General features: G+C 32.4%; 4 protein-coding genes and 1 long non-coding RNA gene across 5 annotated transcripts; 3 read left to right on the top strand and 2 right to left on the bottom strand.

Annotated features, from left to right (window-relative positions):
- Nucleotides 1-186: 186 nt before the first annotated feature.
- LOC123717299 lies at nt 187-13,829 on the bottom strand. Its single transcript, XM_045673219.1, has 12 exons — nt 13,321-13,829; nt 12,660-12,920; nt 12,057-12,107; nt 11,313-11,548; nt 10,270-10,417; nt 8,147-8,197; nt 7,286-7,399; nt 5,930-6,631; nt 5,173-5,271; nt 3,225-3,312; nt 2,389-2,702; nt 187-889 (listed from the first exon to the last, which is right to left on the bottom strand). The coding sequence occupies exons 1-12, from the start codon at nt 13,341-13,343 to the stop codon at nt 385-387; spliced, it is 2,592 nt and encodes an 863-aa protein (XP_045529175.1). The 5' UTR covers nt 13,344-13,829; the 3' UTR covers nt 187-384.
- Nucleotides 13,830-13,835: 6 nt separating this feature from the next.
- On the top strand, nt 13,836-19,853 carry LOC123717300. The gene is made up of 7 exons (XM_045673221.1): nt 13,836-14,184; nt 14,565-15,030; nt 15,250-15,395; nt 15,695-15,834; nt 17,261-17,348; nt 17,955-18,166; nt 19,527-19,853. Exons 1-7 carry the CDS (start codon nt 13,969-13,971, stop codon nt 19,642-19,644), a joined length of 1,386 nt encoding a protein of 461 aa, XP_045529177.1. The 5' UTR covers nt 13,836-13,968; the 3' UTR covers nt 19,645-19,853.
- A 452-nt stretch (nt 19,854-20,305) lies between these two features.
- On the top strand, nt 20,306-21,438 carry LOC123717335. The gene is made up of 3 exons (XM_045673265.1): nt 20,306-20,568; nt 20,840-20,903; nt 21,321-21,438. The coding sequence occupies exons 1-3, from the start codon at nt 20,356-20,358 to the stop codon at nt 21,359-21,361; spliced, it is 318 nt and encodes a 105-aa protein (XP_045529221.1). The 5' UTR covers nt 20,306-20,355; the 3' UTR covers nt 21,362-21,438.
- A 1,263-nt stretch (nt 21,439-22,701) lies between these two features.
- LOC123717518 (NADH dehydrogenase [ubiquinone] 1 alpha subcomplex subunit 8) lies at nt 22,702-24,843 on the top strand. Its single transcript, XM_045673554.1, has 4 exons — nt 22,702-22,951; nt 23,358-23,533; nt 24,086-24,193; nt 24,497-24,843. Exons 1-4 carry the CDS (start codon nt 22,823-22,825, stop codon nt 24,612-24,614), a joined length of 531 nt encoding a protein of 176 aa, XP_045529510.1. The 5' UTR covers nt 22,702-22,822; the 3' UTR covers nt 24,615-24,843.
- A 433-nt stretch (nt 24,844-25,276) lies between these two features.
- On the bottom strand, nt 25,277-26,571 carry LOC123717310. The gene is made up of 3 exons (XR_006754798.1): nt 26,300-26,571; nt 25,941-26,200; nt 25,277-25,822 (listed from the first exon to the last, which is right to left on the bottom strand). It is a non-coding gene; the product is annotated as an uncharacterized LOC123717310 (long non-coding RNA).
- Nucleotides 26,572-26,653: the final 82 nt, after the last annotated feature.

Raw genomic sequence — 26,653 nt, forward strand, 5'->3', positions numbered from 1 at the left:
TGCCTCTCGCCACACAGCCAAAACACTTTATTGAAATTCATATCATAATGAAAATGAAATTTTTCTTTACTTTAATAATATGTACTTTTTTCCTGTGCAACCAATTGTATAATTAACGTATTTTAATTGCAAAAAAAAAAAGATGGCAACCCTAATTGTTGTAAAAAATACTTATTTACCCCTTTCTGTCAAATTGTATTTACGTTATGATAAAAAGAGACAGACGAGTACTTCAGTTAAATTGGTGCAGACTGTTTTTTTTTAATAAATAGGGGTTAAATGTGATCACTAAGACTCAAGAATCATAAATGAAGTATCTGTCAAATTTAAATGACAATTTAACGGATTCGACTCGGGAAGTCAAAGGAGTCAATCATCAAATTGTCAAAAATGCAACTTTTGACAATTGACAAGCAAAACATACCTGGGATCCATTCGAACTACGAGATAAAGGTCTGTCCCCTTCAAACATTGCACGATATCCAACCAAACAAACGTCTCTATATTAAAACGAAATTTGTGTTCCATTCTGCTATTTATGGCTGAGCACAATCCATGTACATATTTCCTCATAGGTGACGACAATTTACAATTCAAAGTGACATTATCAGAGTCGCTTTTAATAAAGTCCAATAACGATTTTATTATAAACAATCGTAACTTAAGTTTATTCATAGATTTCTTTGAGATTTTCATCTGCTCTTTTAGATCTAACAGAGATAGTATCTCTTTGTCTGTTAAAAGTTCATGATCCCCGCGAACATCTTTATTCGCTTTTTTTTTACCAGCATTTGGTTTATCAAAACGATTTTCTAACACAAAAACACTTTGTTTTTGTTTAGTTTCATTTTGTACGTACAAAATCGACTTCTTTTCTAGTTTAATTTGTCTGAAAAATAAAATCTTTATCAAATCAAGCTCGACCAATAAAATTAAAACCGTCGTTAGAGGCGCTAAATTAACTACTAGCAACACGAAAAATGGTAGTTTAATATAAAGCCCTTCAAGAGAGTACTAATTTGTTAAAAGGTCGGCAAGGAACTTACAACCCTCTTGTTAATGTAAGTGTCCATGGGTATATCACAACCCTCTTGTTAATGTAAGTGTCCATGGGTATATCACAACCCTCTTGTTAATGTAAGTGTCCATGGGTATATCACAACCCTCTTGTTAATGTAAGTGTCCATGGGTATATCACAACCCTCTTGTTAATGTAAGTGTCCATGGGTATATCACAACCCTCTTGTTAATGTAAGTGTCCATGGGTATATCACAACCCTCTTGTTAATGTAAGTGTCCATGGGTATATCACTTAACATTAGATGAGCGTCTTGCCCGTTTATCCGCTGTTATATATACATATATAGAGGACAATTATTTTAATATAATAAAGTCTATTGCAGAAATAATAATTTACAAGAGCATGTTTTAAACCCTCGATTACAGGTTCTAAAACAGGCTGTGTTGTTCCCACGAGAATGTAAGTGCATGCTCTATTTCACCATGGCTCCTGCTGATAGAGGTTCTTTGACAATTTGGGACAAATCTTTGTTTTTGTTTTATTTTATTATTATTAATTACTTAAGATGTCATATGGAACATGGTGTAATGGTCGCAGCACCTTACAAACGTTGTGTAAAACAAAAAACTTGGCGATTAAAAACAGTGGCGCAGAGTTTATTGCCAGTTCTTCTCTTCCGTTCTACGCTCTTTTACGATTAAGAACTGACAGTAAATGTAAAATTATAAGCATTTAATGTATATTTTTTGACGTTCAATAGTCTTACGTATATGAATAAATGATTTTTGACTTTGTTTTAGCTCATTTAAGAGATTGTCTTAGTATAATGGCTGTTTTTTTTATTGGTTATGGACACCAATATTAGTGGGTGAATGGCCGGCCTTTCTTGCCTGCTGTCGTACCTTTTTTTACAAAATATATAATAATAAATTATATATTGCAATAGTCTCGTAAGTAAATATGGTATTGTTCCTAATGAGAAATATTAAAAAAGTATTTTGAAATAAACTTCCTCCTAAGTAAATCTTATGTTGTACCAAATTGAGTTAATTTATACATTAAGTGTATTATAAACTATAGTCGACGCATTATGAACCGAGGCTTCGGGTCATAAATCATATTTATGTGTCTGTCTCGCTCGCACTTACATGTCTTATGGAGTTGTGTAATGTACGTAAGAATTGTACGATCAATTTACTAAATTATGTTAAGTATTAATTAGTTAAGTAATCAATAATAAAACAAAAACTTACTCGTGACGACAACTGACATTTATTTCCCGACGACTCAAGTTTAAAATGCGTCGACTATAGTTTAAAAAGAATGTAACAAACTAGCCCGACTATAAATACAGAAAATTTTCTTACCTATTATTAACAACCTGTATATCGACCATCAAATCCAGCTTCGAGGACAAAAAAGCTGAAATCCGCTTATCCAGCTCTACCTCACGCTCACTATTGACTCCGATACGTTTTCCGCTCAACAGCGCACGACTGACATTACCAAGGAAATTTACCTCCTTTTTGTTCAATTGGTCACAGAAGTCAATCACCAATTCATTTGAACTACCATTTAGTAGATTTAGTATATTTTCTAAAATATGTATGCGATATTCTACGCCATTTTTGGCCTTGACGACTTTGTTAGTACCAACGTGGCCGAGGCCAGCTTTGGCTGTCTGAAAAATTTTAAATTCTCAAAGGTCGTTTCGATGTACGAATCTATTACATGGAGCAGTTTCTGAGCGTTCTCAACCCAGTAATCTTGCGTTTGAACCCCAGCAGTAAAACAATTACTGTATAACGCGTCATACGAAATCGCGATGTTGGAATATTCTCGCAAAACTATTAACACGTATTTAACAATGTTATTCAATTTATTTTATAACACAATTGAAAAAATTGCAAAGGCACCCAAAAATAATTATGGACAATTATAAATTGATCATTAAATAATTAATAATAAATCTGCGCCTTATAGGGGAGATATATCGCGTTATAGGATTACCGTACTCGCTCGTAAATTAAAGAATAAATATAATAAACTCTGCATATCAGGTGATATTCAGAACCGAGACTGTACACGAATATATTTTGAGATTTAGTCCCATAGATTTGCGGGCACTCGGCCATTTCCAAACCAAGCGTACTATTTTTTAAATTAAAATAAGCCTCCAAAAAGGATTCTATATAACACTCACGAGATGCAAAGCCGGCATTATCGGCTCGGTTATGCCCCCCTCCCGTGTCCCTAATGCACCACCATCCCATCCCATACAACGCATCATTCTGAAACCAATTATTTCTTACGGAACTAATGTAAAAATTATACGTAACCTAAGATAGCTGATGTCTATCTCGAGACAAAAACATTAAGAAAAAAAAAATTCCACATATAAAAAAATATAAAATTGTGTCTGATACAAATTGGCATCTCACCCACAATCATTCAATGACGTCAAACTGACACGCTATTTCGACTAGGTAATACCTAGGTAACACTGAAAATGTTTAGAAAAACGGCTTAATGTAGAAAGTTGCTAATACTTTTATTGTTTTCCGAAGTAATCTCCGTTCCTCTCTACACATCATCGCAATTGATGGAACCACTGAGAGAAGCAGTGGGCCCATGCTTTCTTAGGGATTTCTTCTAAGGCATTTTCGTACGTTTTCACCTTCAGGGCTCGTGAAGCGAATACCTTGAATGTTATCTTTAGTTTTTGGGTATAAATGAAAGCCAGGTCTGGACTGTATGGTGGATGACTCATTATCTCGATCTGTTACAATATCTGCTGATAGGTATCTCTTATCTTCCTCTATCATGCGTCGCACAGCACTGATGTTATCATCAGTAGTCGCTGTTAAAGGACATCCCTCACGCGGATCATCATTGATATTGCTACGTCCTACGTACTCCTATCCTACGTACGTAAATAGTGGCACGAGATGGGGCCTCATTAAGAAATGCTAATCGCAGCCTATCATAGCTTTGTTGTTGAGTAAGCACACAACGAAAGTCATAATAAATCATTGACCGATAATTTTCTCTCGTTAGTTTCATTTTCACGTGTAACAAGCGTTTTAGATTTGCCGCCAATTCACAAAAACAAATGACAAATGAATGCAATATACTACATTAGGAGTTCTAAATTTGAAATTTAAAAAAGTTTTCATTAGAAAAGTTTCTAACTGGCCAGTTCTAAACATTTTCAGTGTTACCCACGTATACTTATACAACTTGTCAACATTAGCCACGGTACCACGCGACAGCTCAAGCCGAGGTCCGAGTCTCATAACATCTCATCAAAAAATACCGGCCAGTCAGTATATTATGTGGGTTATACTATTTCACTAGATAGCCAGGCAAACTTTCCGATATAAAGATTATTACAGTAATAATGTTATTAAAGAAAGGGTAGACCATTAAATTGTATATTTTAATTGAGGCTATAAATATAGTTTCCAAACTATTCCACTGAATACGGACAAAAAATCATAGATCTATATATTTTGAAGGAGTTTGTTGACTCGAATATTTTAAAAATCAAGACTAGTCATTGGTATTTTAAAGATTCATTTGTATTTTTAATATTTAGTAACATGATTGATTTAAAAAAGACATCAGCTATCTCAAATTAATGAAAAAAACTAAAATGATATATAACGTTAAAATGACTAACGCGTTAAATATTATGATGATAAAGAGTTAAATATGATGATGATAAATAGTAAAATATGAAGATGACAACGCGTTAAATATGATGATGATAAATAATAAAATATGAAGATGATAAAGCGTTAAATATGATGATGATAAATAATAAAATATGAAGATGACAACGCGTCAAATATGATGATGATAAATAATAAAATATGAAGATGATAAAGCGTTAAATATGATGATGATAAATAATAAAATATGAAGATGATAAATAATAAAATATGAAGATGATAAAGCGTTAAATATGATGATGATAAATAATAAAATATGAAGATGACAACGCGTTAAATATGATGATGATAAAGAGTAAAATATGAAGATGACAACGCGTTAAATATGATGATGATAAATAGTAAAATATGAAGATGATAAAGCGTTAAAAATGATAATATAAGTTAAATATCGCAAAGATAATTAGAAAAACAGACCTTAAACCCTTTTCACTCTCTAAAGGTTTCGATAAGCCTTCAATTAATTTCACTTTAGGGTTGGACAGCCTTGATGTTTCCATCTTTTCTTTTAATGCGCTGTAAAGAAGTTTATTATACATAAAAATAAGTTCAAACATAACTACGGACGACACAGTAACCATACCACTTCTTTCGTGGATATATTATGACCTTCGTGAAACAGATATATTGTTACCACTCTATGATTATTAGGTAGAATCTCTAAACTAAAACTATATTTATGGTTGTTTCTATCAATTTCAGGAAAGTAACATTGGTTAAATGAGTATTACAGATACCGGCAAACTACTTGAGCATTAAACAAGGGAGCGGGGGAAAGTTTGCGCATCGTACACGTGGACGTAGCGCGGGACACAAACGTCAACTGATTTACCAATCACGCGGTCGACACGTCACTATCCCCCCCACCCCCCAGTGATACCTAAAAATCGCTTCTGCGTAGACAAGGATATTATTCAAGATGTTTGCCGGTATCTGTATTAACATTGTGTACAAAATAATTTCCGTAGAACGATCTCCTCTCCTAATCCTCGCGTGTATTTTAGAATAAAATATTTTGCAAAAATGCTGAATAAAATTAATGTATTAGTACATCACCCATCAAAAATAAGCAAACCCATCAAAAAGCATTAAAACAGTCATAATAGTGCTTTACGAATTTATTCACCGGGACAAGCGAATTCAGTTAATTATAACTGAATTTGTAAATACTCACCCAGACATAGTCGGCACTTGTATCGTTCTATTTCTCTTTCTTCCAACAACAGTCTTTTCCACAGTGGGTATTTTATTTGAATTTATTTCTAACTTAGATAATCCTCTATCAATATTATCAATCACGGATTCTTTATCTATAACTGGATTACTATTTAATGCTGGTACTCTATTTGTTACTGGTTCTTTATTTGTTGCTGGATCTTTATTTGTTGCTGGATCTTTATTTGTTGCTGGATCTTTATTTGTTGCTGGATCTTTATTTGTTGCTGGATCTTTATTTGTTGATGATTCTTTATTTGTTACTGGATCTTTATTTGTTGATGATTCTTTATTTGTTACTGGATCTTTATTTGTTGCTGGATCTTTATTTGTTGCTGGATCTTTATTTGTTGCTGTATCTTTATTTGTTGCTGGATCTTTATTTGTTGCTGGATCTTTATTTGTTGCTGGTTTTTTATTTGTTACTGATTCTGTATTTGTTGCTGGTTTTGTATTGTTTATTCCTTCTGAGTTATTCTTTACTGATTTAATATCTATTCGCTCTTTAGTATTTGTTACTGGTTTCGTAACATTTACTTCTAATTCCCTACTATTCGATGATTCGTTAAGTAAGTTGTTACTTACTTTAATTTTTAACATTTTAACGCTATTTATACGAGTTACTTGTGATTTAGTTTGTGTTGCTTGTTGTGGTGAGTCTCTGAAAATTTTCGGATTAATAATTAAAACTTGATTCATTCTCAACCAGTCCTATGCTGAAATGGATTATGGAACAATAGTTTACTTATAAAATGTAAGTGTTATGTAGAAATTATTGTCAAGTGCCGTTAACATGTCAAATCGAATAGACTTGATGCCAACGACACAGGGAATCCAAGGAAACATAGAAAGTATGCTGAAATTGTGTCACCTGATGTTAAGTGATACTCATGAACATTCTCAAAGCCAGAGGGCTGCTGCTGAGGTCTTTTCTTGAAGGACCCTACGTCGAATTGGTTCGGAAATACTTCAGTGGGCAACTGGTGGGCGGGAAGTACTGCATTAAAAAGCACTGATTTGTGGAAGACGGACGGCGAATTGAAATGGGTGGAATTTTCATCTCGACGTAGATGAAAAATCCGATAAACTTGTAAACAAAAGTTGTGCTAGAAAGGTCTAGAACCCGGCTAGAGTATTTGTATACCCACCGTCGCAGAAACAACAGAATTTCTTTCCGGTGATAGCGACAATTTTTTTTTTTTTTATAAATATGTTTTCATTTATTATAAACACTGCAATATAACGTGTAGGACTTGGGAACACTTTTAGGTAAAAAAAATACGTATTTTAATATATTTAAATTCTATATACTTACTTCTTTACACAATTTTCTATAGATTGCAATAATTTCAACCTGTTAACATCAGATATAGCTCTTTCCGTATTCGGAGGACTCTCATTTTCAATGTCAGAGTCTACACTTTCATTTCTGAAATAATATTTTTATTCATATTCGACTACAAAACGTGAATAAAATAGTAATGCCTCTCAACTTTTTAATATTAACTTTAATCACCGATACACCAAGGCAGAAGGAGACAAAAGCCTATTATATATAATTCACTACGTACAATAACAATTTATTTCTAATATTTCATTGTAAAATCTTTCATAACATAAAACTACTCAAAACAAAATCATGGCAATTGTTGTGACGGTAGTCCCCACCCCTGTATTGTGGGTGTCAAGATTGCCCCCTTTCCGTGGTGTATGTTTAAAACAAAACGAATATAAGCGATTAATAAAAATATTTTAAAGTTAAGAAAAACACTTTTTAAATGGATTGAAGCTATGTATTATTATTATAAACTTATAATTATTTACATAATTTTAAATTTTCCGACGTTTTGCGTGCTTTACAGCGTGCGTTTAAAAAGTGTTTTCCTAATGTGTAAAAGCCATTTTAACAAAAGACAATACTATTTTAAAGTTGTTAAATGTAATTAAAGAAAATCGAAAAGGATAAGGGTGTTATGTATGTGAAGGTGTGTGTGTGTGTGCGTAAGAGTGTATTTGTGTACTGAGAAATGTAATTAGCGTGCGTTCGCTGTGTCGAGGTCTAGACTGTTACGTCATTCAAAATGAAGGATTACTCTAATTATATTATTAGTTATAAATAAAATAAAATAAATTATATATTAAGTTATTTACATTAAAAAATGTATGTGATACTTACATTTCTTCAGTTTTCTTATTAAACTTGGGTGTTTTGAACAACGTCATCTGTCTGAAAATAAAAATAAAATATTCATAATAATCATGCGCGACATAAGTAATTCGATTTGTTTTATTATATAGTATTGTCTTTTATTAAACATTTACACATTTAAAGAAAACACTTTTTCACCGGATTCAAGTTATGTAAATAATATAACTTTCTCCACAGCTATGATACTTTTTGACATTCAACATCTTTTGTCTTCAGTCACGCTGTAAGCGTACGCACGCTGTAAAGCACGCGAAACGTCGGAAAAATTTATGTAAAATAATTATAAGATAATAATAATACATAACTTCAATCCGTTGAAAAAGTGCTTTCTTTAAATAATTCATTATAGTTAAGGATTTGACAAATAAATTCAATATAGTATTCAGGATACTAGGAGGATACAGGAGGATGTAGGATAAACAGTGACCGATTTTTTTTTACTTTAGTACAATACATGTGGCTTTAGCGACCTTTTTAATGAATAATTTGTAAACTCTTAGAAATCCCATGAATATATTGCGACCGGAGACAGCCGGCAAAGATACAAAGATTTCTTTTACAAACATTTCTTATCTTTTGCTAACATTCACACAGATGGCCAACAACCGTATAGACCTTCACCTTTTGTTTATAGATATGAGCAAAGTATTACCTACTTTGTAGGTTGTAGCGTTTCCGATTCAAAGTGATATGTCGGGCTATTTTTAAATGTACCAGTAGATAACTGTATGTGAAAATGTTCTCAATAATAAATTAATATAAACTAGACACATGTACGGCGTACGTGTCGTTATCTCCACCATTGTAACGCGAAATCTACTGTACTTTCATGAGACTTTTATTTCTTAAAAAAAACACATAATTCCATAAAATGTATATTAAGCCTAGATGTAGAACCCAACCAACAAACTAAACTAGGCTTGCCTGGAAGAGGTCGCTCTTTAAAGAGGAAGCCGACTTTTGCAAACCTTATAATTATTTATTATTTTTTATTTAATGTAACGAGGTATAAATAATAAATAAACTAAATATAAACTTCAAGGGTGGCTAGAACTGAACAATAATAGCTTACTTATTGTACGGTTATTGGGATTTCAGTGTTACTTCTAGTTGACCACTCGCGAACAACATAAGAATATACAAAATAATGAAATGTTAAACAATCATAGTGTTTATAACAGATACTGATATCACGTGTGAAACCCCTATTATCGCTTTAAGTGAGTCAGTATGGTTCTACGTGGTTTCGGGTTCAAATCCCGGATGGGAAAAGGCAAATTTGCGACTTAACTAATATTGGAATGTCAGAATATACATTAAGAAAAACACTTTTTGAACGGATTAAAGCTATGTATTATTATTAAAAACTTATATTTATTTAGATAATTCTAAATTTTAATTTTTTTCCGACGTTTCGCGTGCCTTTCAGCGTGCGTGGTCACGGTGACAATTAATGTTGTAGATGCGGGGGATGCCGGGGCATGTTGTCTCCGGGTGACTACCCGGATGACTCCAAAGGAAACAATGCGATTGTGAATGACATCTTTATTTGACGTGCTTTCGCGTCAATCGCTAAGTACAGACTGTCCTCTATGTGTTGTTACATTGTCACTTATAAAACTATGCTCACAACTATATAGTATATATATACTCCTACAATGTGTAAAAGCTATTTTAACAAAAGACAATACCAGAATATACATTTAAACGTCGTGAGTAATTTAAAATTATGTAAAATAATTATAAGTTTATAATAACACATAGCTTCGATCCGGTAAAAAAGTGTTTTCTTTAAATGTGTAAAAGCTATGTTAACAAAAGACAATGTACATTACATACAAAGGCCAGTCACTAGACCAGGAGGTACTCGAAGGTGAGCCTACATTACCTGATAGACGCTTTCGACTTCTTACGTCTAAGGCAAGCCGGTTTCCAAGCAATGTTTTCCTTCACCGAGCGAACGTTAAATACGCACATAGAAATAAATCGTAGGCCATCGATAGGGGATTGTCGAGGACTTCAGGGATGAGAGTCACACGCTGAAGCCACTTGGCAAACACTGCCATATTATTGTAGAGTGTAATATTTACCTCTTGGCTGTATCAGGATCAACATTGATGCTGGACATTTCTAGCGCAAAATGAGTCGCATCTTTCAACTTGTCATGTATTTTCTTCCATAATATATTACAAACTGGCGAGAATAATTCCTTCATTGCGTCTTTTCGCTTTAAAATACCTAAAAATTTAAATAAATATTATTTTACGCCAAGATTATACAATTTTGGTTTCGTAGCGAAATCTAGTTTTTTTTTTTTCAACAATTTCCTCGCGATGTTTGCCTACTGCCCAAGAAACCCAATAAACATACATTATTAGGGATGCAAGGGGCAGCCTTATCTTTAAAAAGCGACATCTCCTCCAGACGACCCTAGTAAAGAAATAAACTAAAAAAATAAATATTAATTGTAAAGTGCATGTGTAAACAAATCAAACAAAATAAAATTACAACTAAAATTAAGAATTAGAAAACTTAATCTAAAATAAAAAAATAAAAACTTAATGCTAATCTCACGTTTCATGAATTACAAAATATTACAAAAGAATAAGAAATTAATTAATTACAAAAGTCACGAATGTGCAGGACAGGATATGGAAGGCGAATTGCCTAAAACGGATGAGCTATGGAATTTCCAAAAGGCATCTATTAGAAGCGTAGTTATAAGGGCTAGTGCAGCCGCAATTTGACTCTAATAAGGTCACTAAATGCAATTGAGTCAACCGCTTTATATTATACAACAGTTTAAAATAGTATTTATTTATTTATGAACACTTCAACAAAGGTTATAATAGAAAGATTGAACATAATTAAATTTAAAAGGATGGCAACTGGCGGCCTTATCGCTTTCGAGCAATCACTTCCAGGCAACCACTGTGAGAAGAGAAAAATGTATTTAAGTAGATAAGGTAGGCAAGAAGTGAAAAAATACATATTAAACATAGTTATTATGACAAAACTAAACAGGAACAAAAAATAAACGCATGAAAAGTAAAAAATGCACATGAATCACGATAATTCAGGATCAGTCACGTCAGTTAGTAGTTCGTAATAAAGTTAGGCATACGATATTTACCATTTACATTATATATAAACTGCGCCTCCACTCGCGACAAGCTGTCAAACGGCAAACTAGCCTGTGCCTCATCTTCGACAAACTCGAAAATCGTATTCAATGTATTCTTAACAAATAAAGGCGATATCGAATCCACTTGTTCTCTAACTGTTTGAGTAAATTCTTTTTTATTGCGTTTCTTCTTTTCCCTCTTCTTCTGTGCTTTGGATACTGTGCATGATTCTGGTCTGCTCTCTCTGGAAAGTAGTTTGTTAGAAAGATGGCGTACGTGCCTTGAGTTAAAATTTTATGTCAAATTGTAGTGACATAATCTACAGCTACAATCATTGGGATGACGTTATATCCTCAAATGTTAATGTTATTGCGATGAAGGATAAATACAAATTCTCAACCTCAGCCACTGGGGTCTGTGGTAAGACTGCTCGAAGATCCTTTTAGGTCGGAGGAAGAGCAGCACGTTTGTTCATATAGAAAAAGGAATATTTTCATTTATGGAGCCTAGTCTAGGAATAGACTAGAAAAGTTGCGTTGGAAGGTGGAAGTTTAAGGATCAGACATCATCACAGACTTGGTAGCCTGTAGCAACTGAAGCGTTGATACCAGCAAATTCAAATTTTTTTTTCAACATCCGGTGACATTCAAAGAGGTACCCACCTCTAATAGCAGTAGTGATGCCAACTTCAATCTTAAATACTAGACAATAAATAAGATAATTAATTTAAATTAAAGGAAATTGTTTCTTACCCTTTATCGTCAACATTTTCTTTCTTGAGTATTTTCTTCAAAAACAAATGTCTGCAAAGAAAACACAAATTTTTATTCATTCATACAGCATTTTTTAATGAAGTATTAAATTTATTATATGAATGTATATTGTAATAATATTTTTGATTTACAAACAAGATTATTCTACTTTTCTGCTGAAATGGTCACTGAATTTTCTATTCAAACTATAAGTCTCTTTGAAATGTTTTTTTTTATCAGTTGCAAAAATCTGGAGAATTCTGCATGAAATATCCTGTTCTAATATAAAATAAAAAAATAAACTGTGTTGACACAAGGCAATCTTCTGTGTTTTAAAACCCATTTTTTTTCTGCCAGGCATCAAACCTAGGTCTAATGGAATATTATGGATAAATAGATAGATGGGTTATAGTGTAAAATATATAATGCATTTATATCTTTTACAATTATTTACTGTCAATAAATCCACAGTCAGCTTCACCGAAGAAATTTAGTATTTTAAACACATACACTTGAAAGTTATCAAAAAATTATATTAAATTTATTCAACCCTTAGTAAGTCTAAGTTATAATTATTTAAAATAAACATTGCATTGTACTCACCCTTGCTCAGACCCTGTACGTTCAACATACATTCGAAAATCATACTTTAAGCTCATTATTTTCAATGCTTCCCAAAGTGGAGAAAATAATCCATTTGTATTTGATGTTGTTATCATTACTTTAAGAAATTTTATTCTGTTAGCAGGCATTTCTGGATATTTCAAGAGTGATTGTTTATCATTTTTTACAAATTTCAATGTAGTGTTCAGCCATAGTACTTTAAAATCAGTGGGTATGTCCTCCTCAAACAGTTTTGTAGAACTGCCAATAAAACCAGAGAAATAGTATTATTTCATTCAAAATTAACAAAGCACAATTATCTTAACAGTTCATTACTAAACCAATAGTTGTTCTATGATATAGATGAGTAGAAATGTTTTTTTATAATTTTTTTCCTAAAAAGTGCAAGTTAAGAACAAGTCAAACTTATTCTTATAATTTTTGTAATCAGGATTCACACGGAAATGGAAGCTTATTATTTTTTTATATGTGTTGAAGTCGTGCTAAATTTACTAAATCTTAATAAAATATCATTTAAGTGAGTATGGCTCTAAGAACATTATACGTATTAACAAAGAACTTGCAATCAGTCTCAAAATCGAACGTAATCGGTTTAATAAAATTTTAACTGATGGGTGGAAAATTGACGCTTATCACTTACCTATAATTATTTGTAGAATGCATTTTATCTGTAAAATGCTGATGATAGCTTAACTAATGTTGTTGTAAGTTTATTCAAACCTTAAAATACTGAGTTTTTGCATCAAGATTTTCAAATAAAAGTACTTTAGAAATAAAATATTTAATACATAAAAAAGTTTGTATAATTCATATTTCGGTATTCAAAATACAATTAATGTTTCCAGCTTATTCAAAAGCCATTATTTATTTAGAAGTGAAAGAACTATGAAGCAAATAAACACGCGATTCTAGATCCGCGAACGTTTATATCTGGTCACTGGTGGTTTCAAATTTGATTTTACTTTTGACGTTAAGTTTTTTCTGAAAGAAATAATAACCAAACCCCTTCAAGATATTATGTCGGTAAATAAACGCTAAATAAATTTCCACCTCGTCATCGTTTAAGTTACTTGTATTTTCATTATTATTTTGTATGTATTGTTTTATCTTTAACAAGGAATGAGGATGACGAATCTGTCATTCATAATCATTCCTTTACAATGTATTGTATCTGTGATGAACTTGTAGAAGGTTAAAAGCGTTAATAGTGAAATGGTAGAAACTAAAAATCAAAATAAATAAAATTTATTTATTCCTGAAAAAATTACCACTTTAAATTTATATAATTATGTCGGTTGATGTGTCATGGGACGTTGATAAATATCGAGAGGAGTATGAAAGCGAAGAGCATTGGAAATTAAGACGTGCATTTATTAAAAGATGGAAAGATGACTATCCCGAGGAAAGATTAGTTTGTTTGGCGCAAGTTTTCGCCAATATTGAGTTTATGGGATGTAGATACCCTCTAGAAACCATGCAGGAAGTTGCCCGGTTATCACAGGATGTATGTTTTTCTTGCTTAAAAACTTAACTTATGAATTTGTTTCGGTTTCTTTTTTAATACGGTTGCCAATTTCACTACAAACACTTTTGCAAATAGAAAGTATGGAGGCAATTTAAACATGTAAAAAAAAGACTACATGTATTGTTTTATTATACTATTGCTGACTGTTGAAAATTGTAAATACACATATAGCATGTGAAACATTTAGTATAGTTTTAAGTATTATTTTGCATAATATATTCTACCCATAGCTTAAACTCACACAATTATAAATGTAAGCTATCACCAAGTACCTATTTACCTTTTCCTGAATTTAGAGATTAACATACATTTTAGTCAAGGTCAATGTTACCTACATTGAAAATACTTTTGTTTTTCAGATAGCAAATAAATATAGAAAAGAAAAAAAGACAAAACTACAAAGGACATTTGTTTCTGCCTCTGATGCTGCAGAAGATCGTGCAAGAGGCATCAAAAGAGAAGGTGGTGTGATTAAAGATGCCCCAAGTTCAAAATCTAAAAAAATAGAATTTATAAAACAAGGTGAATCTAAGAACTTAGAAGATATACCAAATACTGATGAGATAGCTAATTCAGATAACGAATTATCAGAAATCATTGAAAATGAAAATGGTAAGGAATCTACTGATATCACTGATGAAAAAATTCATAATGATGTCTCTAAAGAGGATTTAAAGGCAGCTCTTTTCAATACATATGTAGAAGAAATCTCAAAAATAAGATGTTTAGACGTCAAATGTTTTAATAGAAATATGTTTATGACATCATTTGGTAAATTTGTACTTATCATACGGTCATGGGCACCAAAAATGAGTAACATACAAGGTGAGTCCTGTCTAAGCTATTAAAATATATATTTCTTTTAAGTAATATGGATTTGAAGTAAAAAAAGATTACATTTTAAAATTAATTATTTTATTTATTTATTTCGTAATCCTACAGCTAACATAAAATATATATAATAACAAACTAATACACCGAAAATATAGCCAGAGATGGAATACATAATACACAACATTTAAATAATATTATTATTAATTCTAGGTAGCAGTGTTGCCAGCCATCTTCAATTACAGTCCACATATGAAAATAATATATTGACTGTAACATTAAATGGTAAATTCTTGGCTCAAGCATCCAGTTCAGTAAAGACAATTGCCAGAAAAAATATTGAAACTATTGCATGGAATGTATGTACAATGTAAGACTTTTATTGTGTAGAAAGAACTTATTTTTAATAACTTATATTTTTAAACAACACTTTAAAACCCTTTTTCATACAGTAAACCTGATTATTATTCTGCTGCAATTAGCATATTAAACCAAATAACATCAATCTCAGAAAATATGTGTTTGAAATGAAAATTAGTTGTGCTGGATAGTTCATTTATCGAGGAAGGCTAAACACTATTATGGCATTGTGCTCCAACTTAATTAACAGGACTAAATCAGCAGGAAACATCAAGTATTAAATGTTTTATGTTTTTAGAAACTATGTCAAGAAGCAATAATTTTGTTTGTAAAAGAGCAGTGGATAGCTCATGAGGATCGACAGATATCAATGAGAGAAGTCTCCGGGAAGAAACATTACGAATTTGGCACTCCTATTGAAAGCAGTGTTGCTACTAAGTAAGTTTTTTTATATTATTTCTTCAATTGTGTGCCCAGAAGCCGCATGATGAATTAATTATTTGTTAATTGATACAAAAATGGGTATGGCTGGTTACACATGGTGAGGCTTAATATATTCTTATATCTTATATTTAGGCTGTTCTCACCTCTGGGCGGGGGCTCCCCAGTACCAGCTCCATCCACTTGACCGTATCCAACGAAGAGCGGTTCGAATCGTCGATGAACAATCCCTCTCCGAGGGGTCGATCCTTTGGCGTTGCGTAGAGATGTGGAGTCACTCTGCATCTTCTACCGCATTTACCATGGAGAGTGTTCAGAGGAGTACGTCGAGGCAGAATACAAAATTCCACCTGACTGAGCGTTTTTCAAGGCAATTTTGGCCGCGCACCATCGCTATGTGGAACCAGCTGCCCACTGAAGTATTTCCGAACCAATTCGACCCTCTGGCATTGAGAGTGTCCATGGGCGGCGGTGATAACTTAACGTCAGGTTAAGCCCGTTACTGCCCGTTTGTCCCCTGTTTTATTAAAAAAAAATATGATCATTTAATAAGAATCCATTGGTGTTTCAAGCCTCTCCGTTATGTTTCTGTATTTGACAACAACATGATAGGCAAGTATATGATCAGTTTCTGCATGTCTATTGTGGGTCTTGCTAGTACTCTCACAATGTTCTCCTTTGGTGCTGAGCTTTGATCCGATCGTGTGCCATTAGACTTACTTCTTTTAACAGAGAGATTAATTTATCTATCCATAGACATCTACGTGGTTTATGAGTTTAATCTATGTTCACACGGGATATTAATTTTGTTAAATAATAGTGAGACATATGGTATCAATGTTTTGTAGATATTGATTTTTTCTATAAAATTGTAGTACATAACCTTGCATTATTGAATTGTCAAACTATTCAGTTTCCGCAAAGACTGCAATATAAGGATAAAAATGAAATTTTTTTTCACACCTCAAATTACATTATCGATGTCATATGGGTCTGGGTTTTTTTTAATTATTCTATAAGGTATATTCATTAGGAATAATGTAGGCTAATGGGGAAAAAATCAGAATTCTTATTATATTTGACGCATTTTATTGTTAGCAGAAATTTGCACTCAATGCAACCAGTTATCGACACTTAGGTACCTGCGCATGCACTCTGACTCCTGATTGATCGTTACGAGTAATTGTTGTTTTTCTTATTAATACTTAACATAATTTAGTATACCTATCCCGTTATTGATATGCACCTTTACAATTCTTACGTACATTACACAACTGTAAGTGCGAGCGAGACGGATAGATAAATATGATTTATGACCCGAAGCTTCAGTTCATAATGCGTCGACTATAGTGTAGATAAGATGGCCTTACCAATTTGAAGAGATCAAAAATTTTATAATTAAATATTATTCATTTATTTTTAGAATGATGAAGCTAATGGGTTGGAAGGGGGGCGGTTTAGGCGCCGACGCACAAGGCATCGCAGAACCCATCAAACCAACCTTACAAATGGTATGAAATATCATTAAACCAATATTTTTACACTGGTTGAACTACTATACTTTTTGTCCCAAAAGATGTTTTTTTTTTCATGAATAAGTATAGACTAATCTAACTTTTGAGTAAAAAAAAATTGTTCTTAGACACATAATGTCAATGGCGTGTTTCAGGCACTGATGCGTAAAAGCATCAACTACTATCCCGACAAAAAAGGCTCGTAGGAGGCCTCGACATGTACTAACGGATCCGGATAATCCAATTACTGTTGATAACAATAAATTAAAAGCAATAATAATAAAAATTACACCTTCACCGAGAAAGGCGAAAACCTTTACTTCGCACTTCGCTCACTCCAGTGAGCTTCCGTCCTGCCCTTCAGGCGATTCACCACCCCGCGACGGCCCAAGCCGAGGTTCGAGTCTCACAGGAGAATCCCTTGCGCCAGCCGCGGGATAAAACGCCATTTCAGGCCAAGCTGAGCTCGCCAAAATAGCTCGAGCTGAGCTGTAAAGGCCCTTAAGGCCAACAGCGAGAATCCTTACAAAAAAAATCAGGCACAGGAGGCTAATCTCTGGTTTAATTCTATAATTAGATTGAAATAGGTAATAAAAATTTCAGGTGAACCGCGCAGGCCTTGGCAGTATCAGTTCCGATATACACCAATTACGACGCAAGGGTATGGAGATGATGAAGAGGTTCGCAGCATCAGAACAGCTCGATGTAGACCTGGTGTTCAGCAATGAGTTTAGTTCTGACGAAAGGAGTGCGTTACATCTCTGTGCGAGGAAAGCTGGTCTCGTTTCTAGAAGTTATGGAGTGAATGCTGATAGGTAAAGATTTTAGTAATAAGCACATAAGAAGTATCTATAAAATGATGCATTTCACACCCATATCTTAGAAACTACTGAACCGATTTTGGTGAGACTTTTTGGAAACTTAAAGTCATAATTAAGTTTCCATATAATGTGGACACTTACGAAAGTTAAACGTGCATAGAAGCCTAAGTGATAACCTCCAATTACGAAGGCGGCTTGGAGCCATGTCCCCAATTGGTTAAATTTTGAATCCAAATTTAATCTTTAAAGATAAATTTTATTTAAAAATAAGTTTTGATGTAAATAGTCGCAGACAATTTTCATATAATCAACGAAATTATAATGAAAAAACATATTATTAGTCCGGTCAATTTAGACCAAAAAATGAGAGTAGGTAGTAGAAGGTACGTAAAGTCAGAACAACATGAAAATCAGTAAAATTTTTCAAACCATAATTATAAATAATATTTAAAGTTCCCCATCGTTTCCGTGTATGGAATTTTTTTATTCAATGTAAAAGGTAAAAAAAAAATAGTGAAATTATCTATAAAAATGTATCAGTACTTTTTTTCCTACGAGCTACCGTTTTTGAGATATTTAAAAAAAAATTCGATTCGATTAAAAAGTTATAAAATATGTTATCGTCATAATATTAACACGTTTCCAGCAAAATTTTAAATTGATTTTCAACTTGTTGGGACTTTATGTACCTTCGAATGTCTAAATTGACCGGGCTATATAGAGTCCTCTTCCGAACCAAATTAGCTGAATGCATATTATATTTATTTTTGTTTAAATGAAGTTATTTTTACACTTGCTAAAGTGTTGCGCGGACCGAGAGAAAAATGCATGGTTTCGGACTCAGATATATAAGTTTTCTTTAAAATGTTATCTTTATAGACAAGTCTGTGATCACACGAGCGCTACACTATTTTAAAAAAATATTTCAGCTCAATAATGATTATCTACACAAATTTTGCTATTTTTAATTCTGTTAATTATATCGTTTAAAAATAAAAAAAATATATTCATAAATTACAGAATTTTGAATTTGGCTATATATTTCAATCAAAAACAGTCTGCGACGAAATTATTATGGCTGTATTTAAATTAGAGAGGCAAAGTCATGTGTGACCATTTTGTATGTAATATAATTTAAATTATGCTATTTTTTTATACATATTAGTCTCAATAACACTATATTTTTCATACTATCAAATAGCCTATTATTATATATAGCAAATAGTTAGAAAAAATGTATAGTCATGTTAAAATGTGGATTTGAGTTTTCCTTAACCTGTTGGCCCAGATTTAGCTTTACTTAATGTTGCCATGTTTGTACTAAATGTGAATTGATTTTATTGTATTTTTTCAGATTCCTGGTCGTTAAGAAAAAGTTTAATGTATTTTCAACAGTTGAAGCTGTGATAGAAAAGGGGGGTTCAACCCCTAAATATACAGTCTACATACCTGCCTCAATAGAACATAGATAATAGACCTCGCTACTGCGATAACATCTTTATAGAAAATCAGCATTTGAACTCTATGTCTTCGCTGGCATGGTTTACATTTCTGTCTTATAAAAATTGATAGCGATATTTTGAAACTTAATTTTTTTTTAAAGTTGCAATTTTATAGAAGTAAATACTAATTTGTAGATTATAATTTTTAAATTTCTTACAAAATAAAGTATTTTGTATAATGTTTTTTTTTATTTCAAATATATTTTATTTACAAAAATAATTATAATTTAATTCCTCTAACTAGAAATAGAAAAATGGCAACACCATATGATACTTACCCAATATACCTATTGTAGATAGTAGATCTACGGTAATGGGAATAATTTCAGGGACACCTTAACCTAAAATTTAACTTTGTAACTTAATTTTTACTATCTTGAAAATTTAATACAAACAACGAAAAAAAACAATCGGATGTAGAAATAAATTTACTATAAACACACATCAGGCTTCTTCGAGTACATACACATATTAATGTAACAGACTATTAAATATATGATCATCACCTACCCCTATCTCTGGCCGATAACTATCAATCAGATACTGTACATCTACTTAGTATTCTGCCCGAAACGATGCGGGATCAGGATAAAATCTTCCAAAATCGTATAAAATGATAGATTTTCAAACACTCAACACAGTTCTGAAAAGTTTTGACAATCGACACTTTAAGCATTTGACATGGCGGGAAAATTAAACATCGCAGTAGCTGCGTTCTGTTTAATATATCTTTTGGTTAATGTTGAAAGTTCATTTATAAAGCCTAATAATGTGCCAAGAGTTGGTAGAAGTAACGAAGCTGATGGTTTATTCGATCAGGGTATGATGGGATACGTTATAAAAACTATTCCTAGCAAAAATATACCGCGGATGGGCAGAAGAAATTTTGACTCTGTAAGTAAATTATTCATTATCGACTTCTTGAAAATAATATGCCGTCATACGCCTCGTGAGACATGGATTTGGAGTGTGAAATATCTGAGTCTGTCTCACGTAGGTACGTCAAAAATTTGAACGTATTTGATAATGATATACGAGAGAATGCAGTAACTCTAAGCAAACCACGTAATAGATTACAGAAAGCAAAAGTTAAGATGCCGATACTAATATAACATTAAGTTCTTATGTAAAAATATTAAACCATAGTAACTTTTTTGTATTACAGACTAGTCGTTACGATATACCCAAGCTGTACCAGATTTCCGATGACGACACGCAAACTTATGCAGGTATGTAAATTTCTGTGGTGGGTACATTCAAACGTTACATAAAGATACCGGCAAACATCTTGAACAAATGTCCTTGCCTGCGCAGAAGCGATTTTTAAGTATCACTGGGGGGGGGGGCAGAGGGCAGTGGAGCGCGGCTGCTGTGGACGATGCGCAAACTTTCCCTCAGTCTCATATTTAATGCTCAAGAAGTTTGCCGGTACCTACATATTAACCTATATATTAAATTATAGGAAAGTCAATTGCGTCTAAATACTCACATGATAGAACATTTTCAATGTGACAGTAGGTTCCTTTAAGTTTAATCTAATATACAAATCATATACCTAATTATTATTAAATGGAACTTAGATTATTTAATTCAGGAGTGCGTACATATAAGTAACTTTCTGCTAAAACATGGTTTTAAATTTTCAGATAATGGTGAGCAGGAGGTTGAACTTTATCAAAACAAATAAGACTCATTCCATGGATGCTGCATAACCTAAAATCTAGTCATAGTTTTTAATTATTATTATCACAATAAAAATTTCATGATTAATTTACTTTTTATTTATAAGTTTGAAAACACACAGTTATTTGACATTTATTTGAAAGAAACAATTATAATACTTAAGAATTATTAGTATTTTTAGTTATCTTTAGAAGACAGAAAAACATACTTGTTTGACTCGTTATTAACGTCAATCTCAGAAACTACACAATTCTTTGAAATATTTACACAATTAGAATTTAGCCTAATGAAATTTACATGTAAATCTTTCAACATTTATTAATAATAACCAGTGAAAAGTAGGGAACTTATTGTAATTCGATGCAGAACAATAAAATCACAATAGAAAGATTTTACGTAATATGTTTACAATTAAAGTATGGTCCAACTACAAGTGGCTTGCCTCCCCGAGGCTGTTCAACGTTTATAGACAATTTTCTAAAAGATATGAAAGAGAGGGAACGGAGATAAAAAATGGGCTAAATAAAATACTTACACTATTGTGTTACAACCAGTTGGTAACAATTTTGAAAAAACGCTTTGGCTGTTAGAGGCTGAAACCACATAGGAGAAACAATATCTATGATATTTAAAAGAAGTGTCATGTTCGTGTATGTTTACTCCGGATGGAAAGTATGACTACTATATAGAAAGACGCGTGAATGCTGGAATAGAGTAAACAATATGTTGCATTCCTTTATGTGTAGCCAAGCAAAGTATTAAACAAAGCTCAACTGGCCGTACGTAGGATAGTGCTTATCTCGACGTTTACATAAGGTTACATCTTTCTCTGCAGAGAAAGGAAGAATGTAGAATCCTTTATTCTATAAAGGGAAATGAGAACGTTAAGACGTAAGCAATGTGGGTTAAAAGACGACTTGGATACGAAAGGTTAAGTTGTTTGGCCATATAGATCGGATGAATGAGAAGTAGGCAAGGCAACCGTGGATGGTTCGGACAAGTTATAAATACCCATAAAAGCTGACGAGTATGCATGGTGACCGTCACGAATGTGGATAAAGTGTGAGAGGTATGTCAGGACTGTAGAAACCTAAGATCCGTGGTCTCTGCCTACCCTTCCCTTTCGGGAAGTAAATGAAGGTAAAAATAAATATATTTGTGACGTTGAATGTCAGTGTGTAGTTTGTCACAACTATCAAACGTTGTCCATTGTCACAATTAAAAGTAGATTTCGACTTATAAATGAATAGAAATTAAGAAGTTAGGAAATGTATTTTTTGTTTCTATCGCACACTCTGTATTATCATATATGATTACTACTCTCCTTATCGCACATGGACTTACGTTAATATCTCTTATTAGAGAGTATTATAAACTAAAAAAATTCTTCCACAGGTTTTGTGGAAGAAATCTTTTAATTATTCGGTAAATTATCTAAATTCTCAGTAAATTTGCAACAAACAACATGACCATTACCAACGATGTAGTTTTGCCAGAAGAATCGGAGTTAACAGTGCAAGAAATTAATTTATCGACTCCAACATTACATGCAGGCGCTTTCCATTTAGGAAAATATTGTGAAGAAGTGAATAATGTCAGTAAATTTATTATAAAATACTTGTACTTAGGTTTTGAAAGTTAATTAACATATACTAATGGTTAATAGTTTATATTGATTGCATAACCACATAGGTTATGTTTTGTTTATTATAAAATAGTTTTGTTCATTTACAAATTACTGTCGATCTTCCTATGTAGCTGCGATATTAATTTTTAGTAAGAAATATATATGATTTTTACCTAAATAGTAGTGATTAGAAGTGCTGAATTTTCAATATATTTATAAGCTATTTAGTATTGTATGAATTTGTTTACCTATTTTCATTTTGTGTGTCATATTCCTACTAAATATTATCATATATATATTTCCAAAAATGAATAGTAAATTCCAAATAATAGGCAATATAGGAAATAGTTATAAATATATATATGTATTTCAGGAATTCATGCTATGTCGCTTTGAAGAGAAAGATCCTAGAAAATGTATAAATGAGGGCAAAGCTGTCACGGCTTGCACTCTTGAGTTCTTCAGGAAGGTGAAGAAAACCTGTCTAGCTGAGTTTAATCAATATGCCCATTGCATTGACAAGAGCTCTGGAGATATGGGACTTCAACAGTTAGTTGGACTTCCTAATAACATAATTAATAAATAGTACTACACAACACCATTTTGTAGAAATGTATACAACTTTCTGTATGTACATTCATCTCTTCTATCTATAACATTGTAAACTTTGTTAAGCAACATTTTATATGCACATAGCCTTGATAGAATGGAAATTGAGGCATGTAAAAAACAAGTAACTGAAGATAAATAAATCTTCAATAATTATTAATTCTCCTTTATAAATTAGTACAAAAATTTAATATCAGAAACATAAATGTGCTAAAGATTTGAGTTGAAAGTCTTTAATCCCAGCAAACTGGCTGTTTATGATTGCTTTCGATTCACAAAATTTTTAATGTAGTTATAGTCAATATTTGGTGGTAAAAACCGATAGTCATAACAGCTGATGACATTGTTATTAAGTACCTAATACTTTTACCTGCTGCAACCTTTGATTTTAGTCAATATGACCAGTATGTTGTTCTAAACAATGTCTTCATTAAGGGTTTTGACTAGTATACAATTGTGTGCATAAGATAATCAACAGCCATTATTTTTTAGCTGTCGTAAGACACAGGGTGTATTTGACCAATGCATGTTGGAAAACCTGAATTTGGAGCGTCCACCATTTGGGTACTTCACTGAAGTTAGAGTTCATGCTACTACAAGGTAATTATCATTAGTTATTTATCAAAATTTTATCTCATTTTGAATAATAACTATAATATAACTAATAAATACTTAAATTATTGTTAAAACGATTGCAACAAACATAAGTTTAAATCGAGAATAGTGCTATATCAATGTATAAACTCCTTTTAAGTATATTTTCCAAGTAAGTTTCTTGAGCCATTGAAAAAGGTATAATGATGCTAGCTAGTTTTATAAATTTTTGGTGTAAAATGTTAGAAAGCAAGCTAATTTTAGTGTCTTTATTCAATGCTTACTTAATTCTTACTACAATTTTTGCAGACCCAAGCCTTCTATTGAAGGAAAAGCTGTATACTCAGATGTAACCCCAGCTCTTCCAGAAAATGCCGAGAAGAAACCTGCTCGATTTGGCAGCCGCTTCTACTGGATGACCGAATAAATAGCAAATTTGATCAGAAAATATCAAGTGTCTTTTTTATGTCTGACAACTAGATCATGTGTAAATTTTATTCTGTTTGAAAACTTAAATGAAAGAGTAACTCGATGTTAAAACACGAAAGTTCAATAGCCTTAATTCTAAGCGTAGTTTTTTGATGTGTTACTTTAATTTCATTCAGTATAATATTTAATTGTAGTCAATTAAATCATTAAAAAATGTTGAAATGTTATTTGTTTTTTTTTTTAATTCTTGTAGGTCATATAATTATTTTTCTACGAAGCTACGGCAACGCCATCTGTCGGTTAACGGCGGCAACTCGAGGTCGTTTTTCTCATAGACGTGAACATATGATTCGCATAAAAGTCACTGCACGTTTTGGAGGTTTGTTTATTGTAACAGAATAATAGATAGCCAAACTAATATTAAGTGTGGATTTCAGAATATTTACGCAGACTTTTTTCGCGGAAAAACTGTGTCGAAAGGTAAATAATTACACGAACCATGAAATATTCTTTCATATTCACTGCATATATCATTTTTACAACGTATTTATTTGATTGTAAGATAGATTATCGTATTACTAGTAACAGGATGTTCAATTTACAAATGGAAAATGAAGATATATTTCTTTAAATAAATATATATATATATTGAAGGAATATGTATTGTTTGGAAATGTGGAACCGATAATAATTCATTTATTAACTTATTTATAATTTTATCGTTTTGCATCTAGAATATATTATATAATACATATGGATAGAATATATGATACTAAAACAATGAAATAAAAGTAATAATCTATTTTCCTTATTTAATCCGGATTTATTTTCCCGGTAGTAAGCTGATTGACTATCTTTTTTGACGCTAATCAAATTGAGCAATAAATTGAAGAAAATTAGTGAAACCCCGACTAACTGCAACATAGTTTTGGTCAATCTAATATCAGAGAATCCGGGGAAACCGTAATGAAAAATATCGTCAGGACCTTGTTGGCTTGTTGGCAACGGTTTTCAGCTCTTTAGTTATGATTCGCTCGTTTTTATTCGGCTACCCATTGTAAATATTCGTCTGCGTGGAAGCTTCATTTTTGTCGTTATTCCAACTCCAGAAAGTATTCCCTTCTGCACTCTCTCCTTCGTTGTCACACGCATCAGTTTGACAAGCTATGCTCGTACTGCCAGCTCCCTCCGGTGTTTCATTTAATCCTATAATTAGACGAAATCATTGAAAATTCATTTAAAACGCAGCATATAAAAATGTGCATGTTCGAAACTTGAAACTGCCTAAAATTTTAGATAGTATATTTTCAATTTTTCATCTTACCCATTTCAATGTCACTCGAGATATTTTCATTTTCTTGCGGTATTGAAGCTGTTGATGTGCTCATTTTATTTTTTCTTTTCAGAAGCCGCTCGTGTCTAGCTAAGTCCAATTGTGTTTTCTCTTTTTTTTTGTACACTGAGGGGAAAATCGTCGGCACATACGCTGGGCTGTTTTCGACGTTGGACTGCTTGCCTCCAACAAAATGAGCACTGCAGATTCGAGTGTTCTTACTCGGTTGCCATATCTTGTTGTCTAATGTACTAAAAAAAATATAGCATACAACACACAAACAGAAAATTTGGAGTTTGCATATTTTCGATACGTTCCTGATGTCAAATCCTCAAATAATATTTACTTACATTCTTCTGACAGCTATTATCCACTTATTTCTTTTTTCAACTTCCCAACTCCGTTTCGGAAACGAATAAAAAGTTAATTCACGATTCCGAGATTGGCAATTTTTACACCCCACAACACAACAGTACCTCGTACCACCCATTTTTTTTCCTTTTTTGAGGGCACTTTTTAGCATTCAACTGGTCGAATAACGTAAACCGTACAGCTGATCGCACGCGAAACGCCCACGAGTTGCCTAAATCTGCAACAACGCCGCGCCACTAGCGTTATCCAAGAGGCGTATAGACTTGTCAATATTCTTCCCTTAGGGTATTTTCAACAAATAGATTTAGAAATATGTCGCCTGAATTTTAGTA

This window comes from Pieris brassicae, chromosome 12 (assembly GCF_905147105.1).
Source record: "Pieris brassicae chromosome 12, ilPieBrab1.1, whole genome shotgun sequence".
NCBI lineage: Eukaryota > Metazoa > Arthropoda > Insecta > Lepidoptera > Pieridae > Pieris > Pieris brassicae.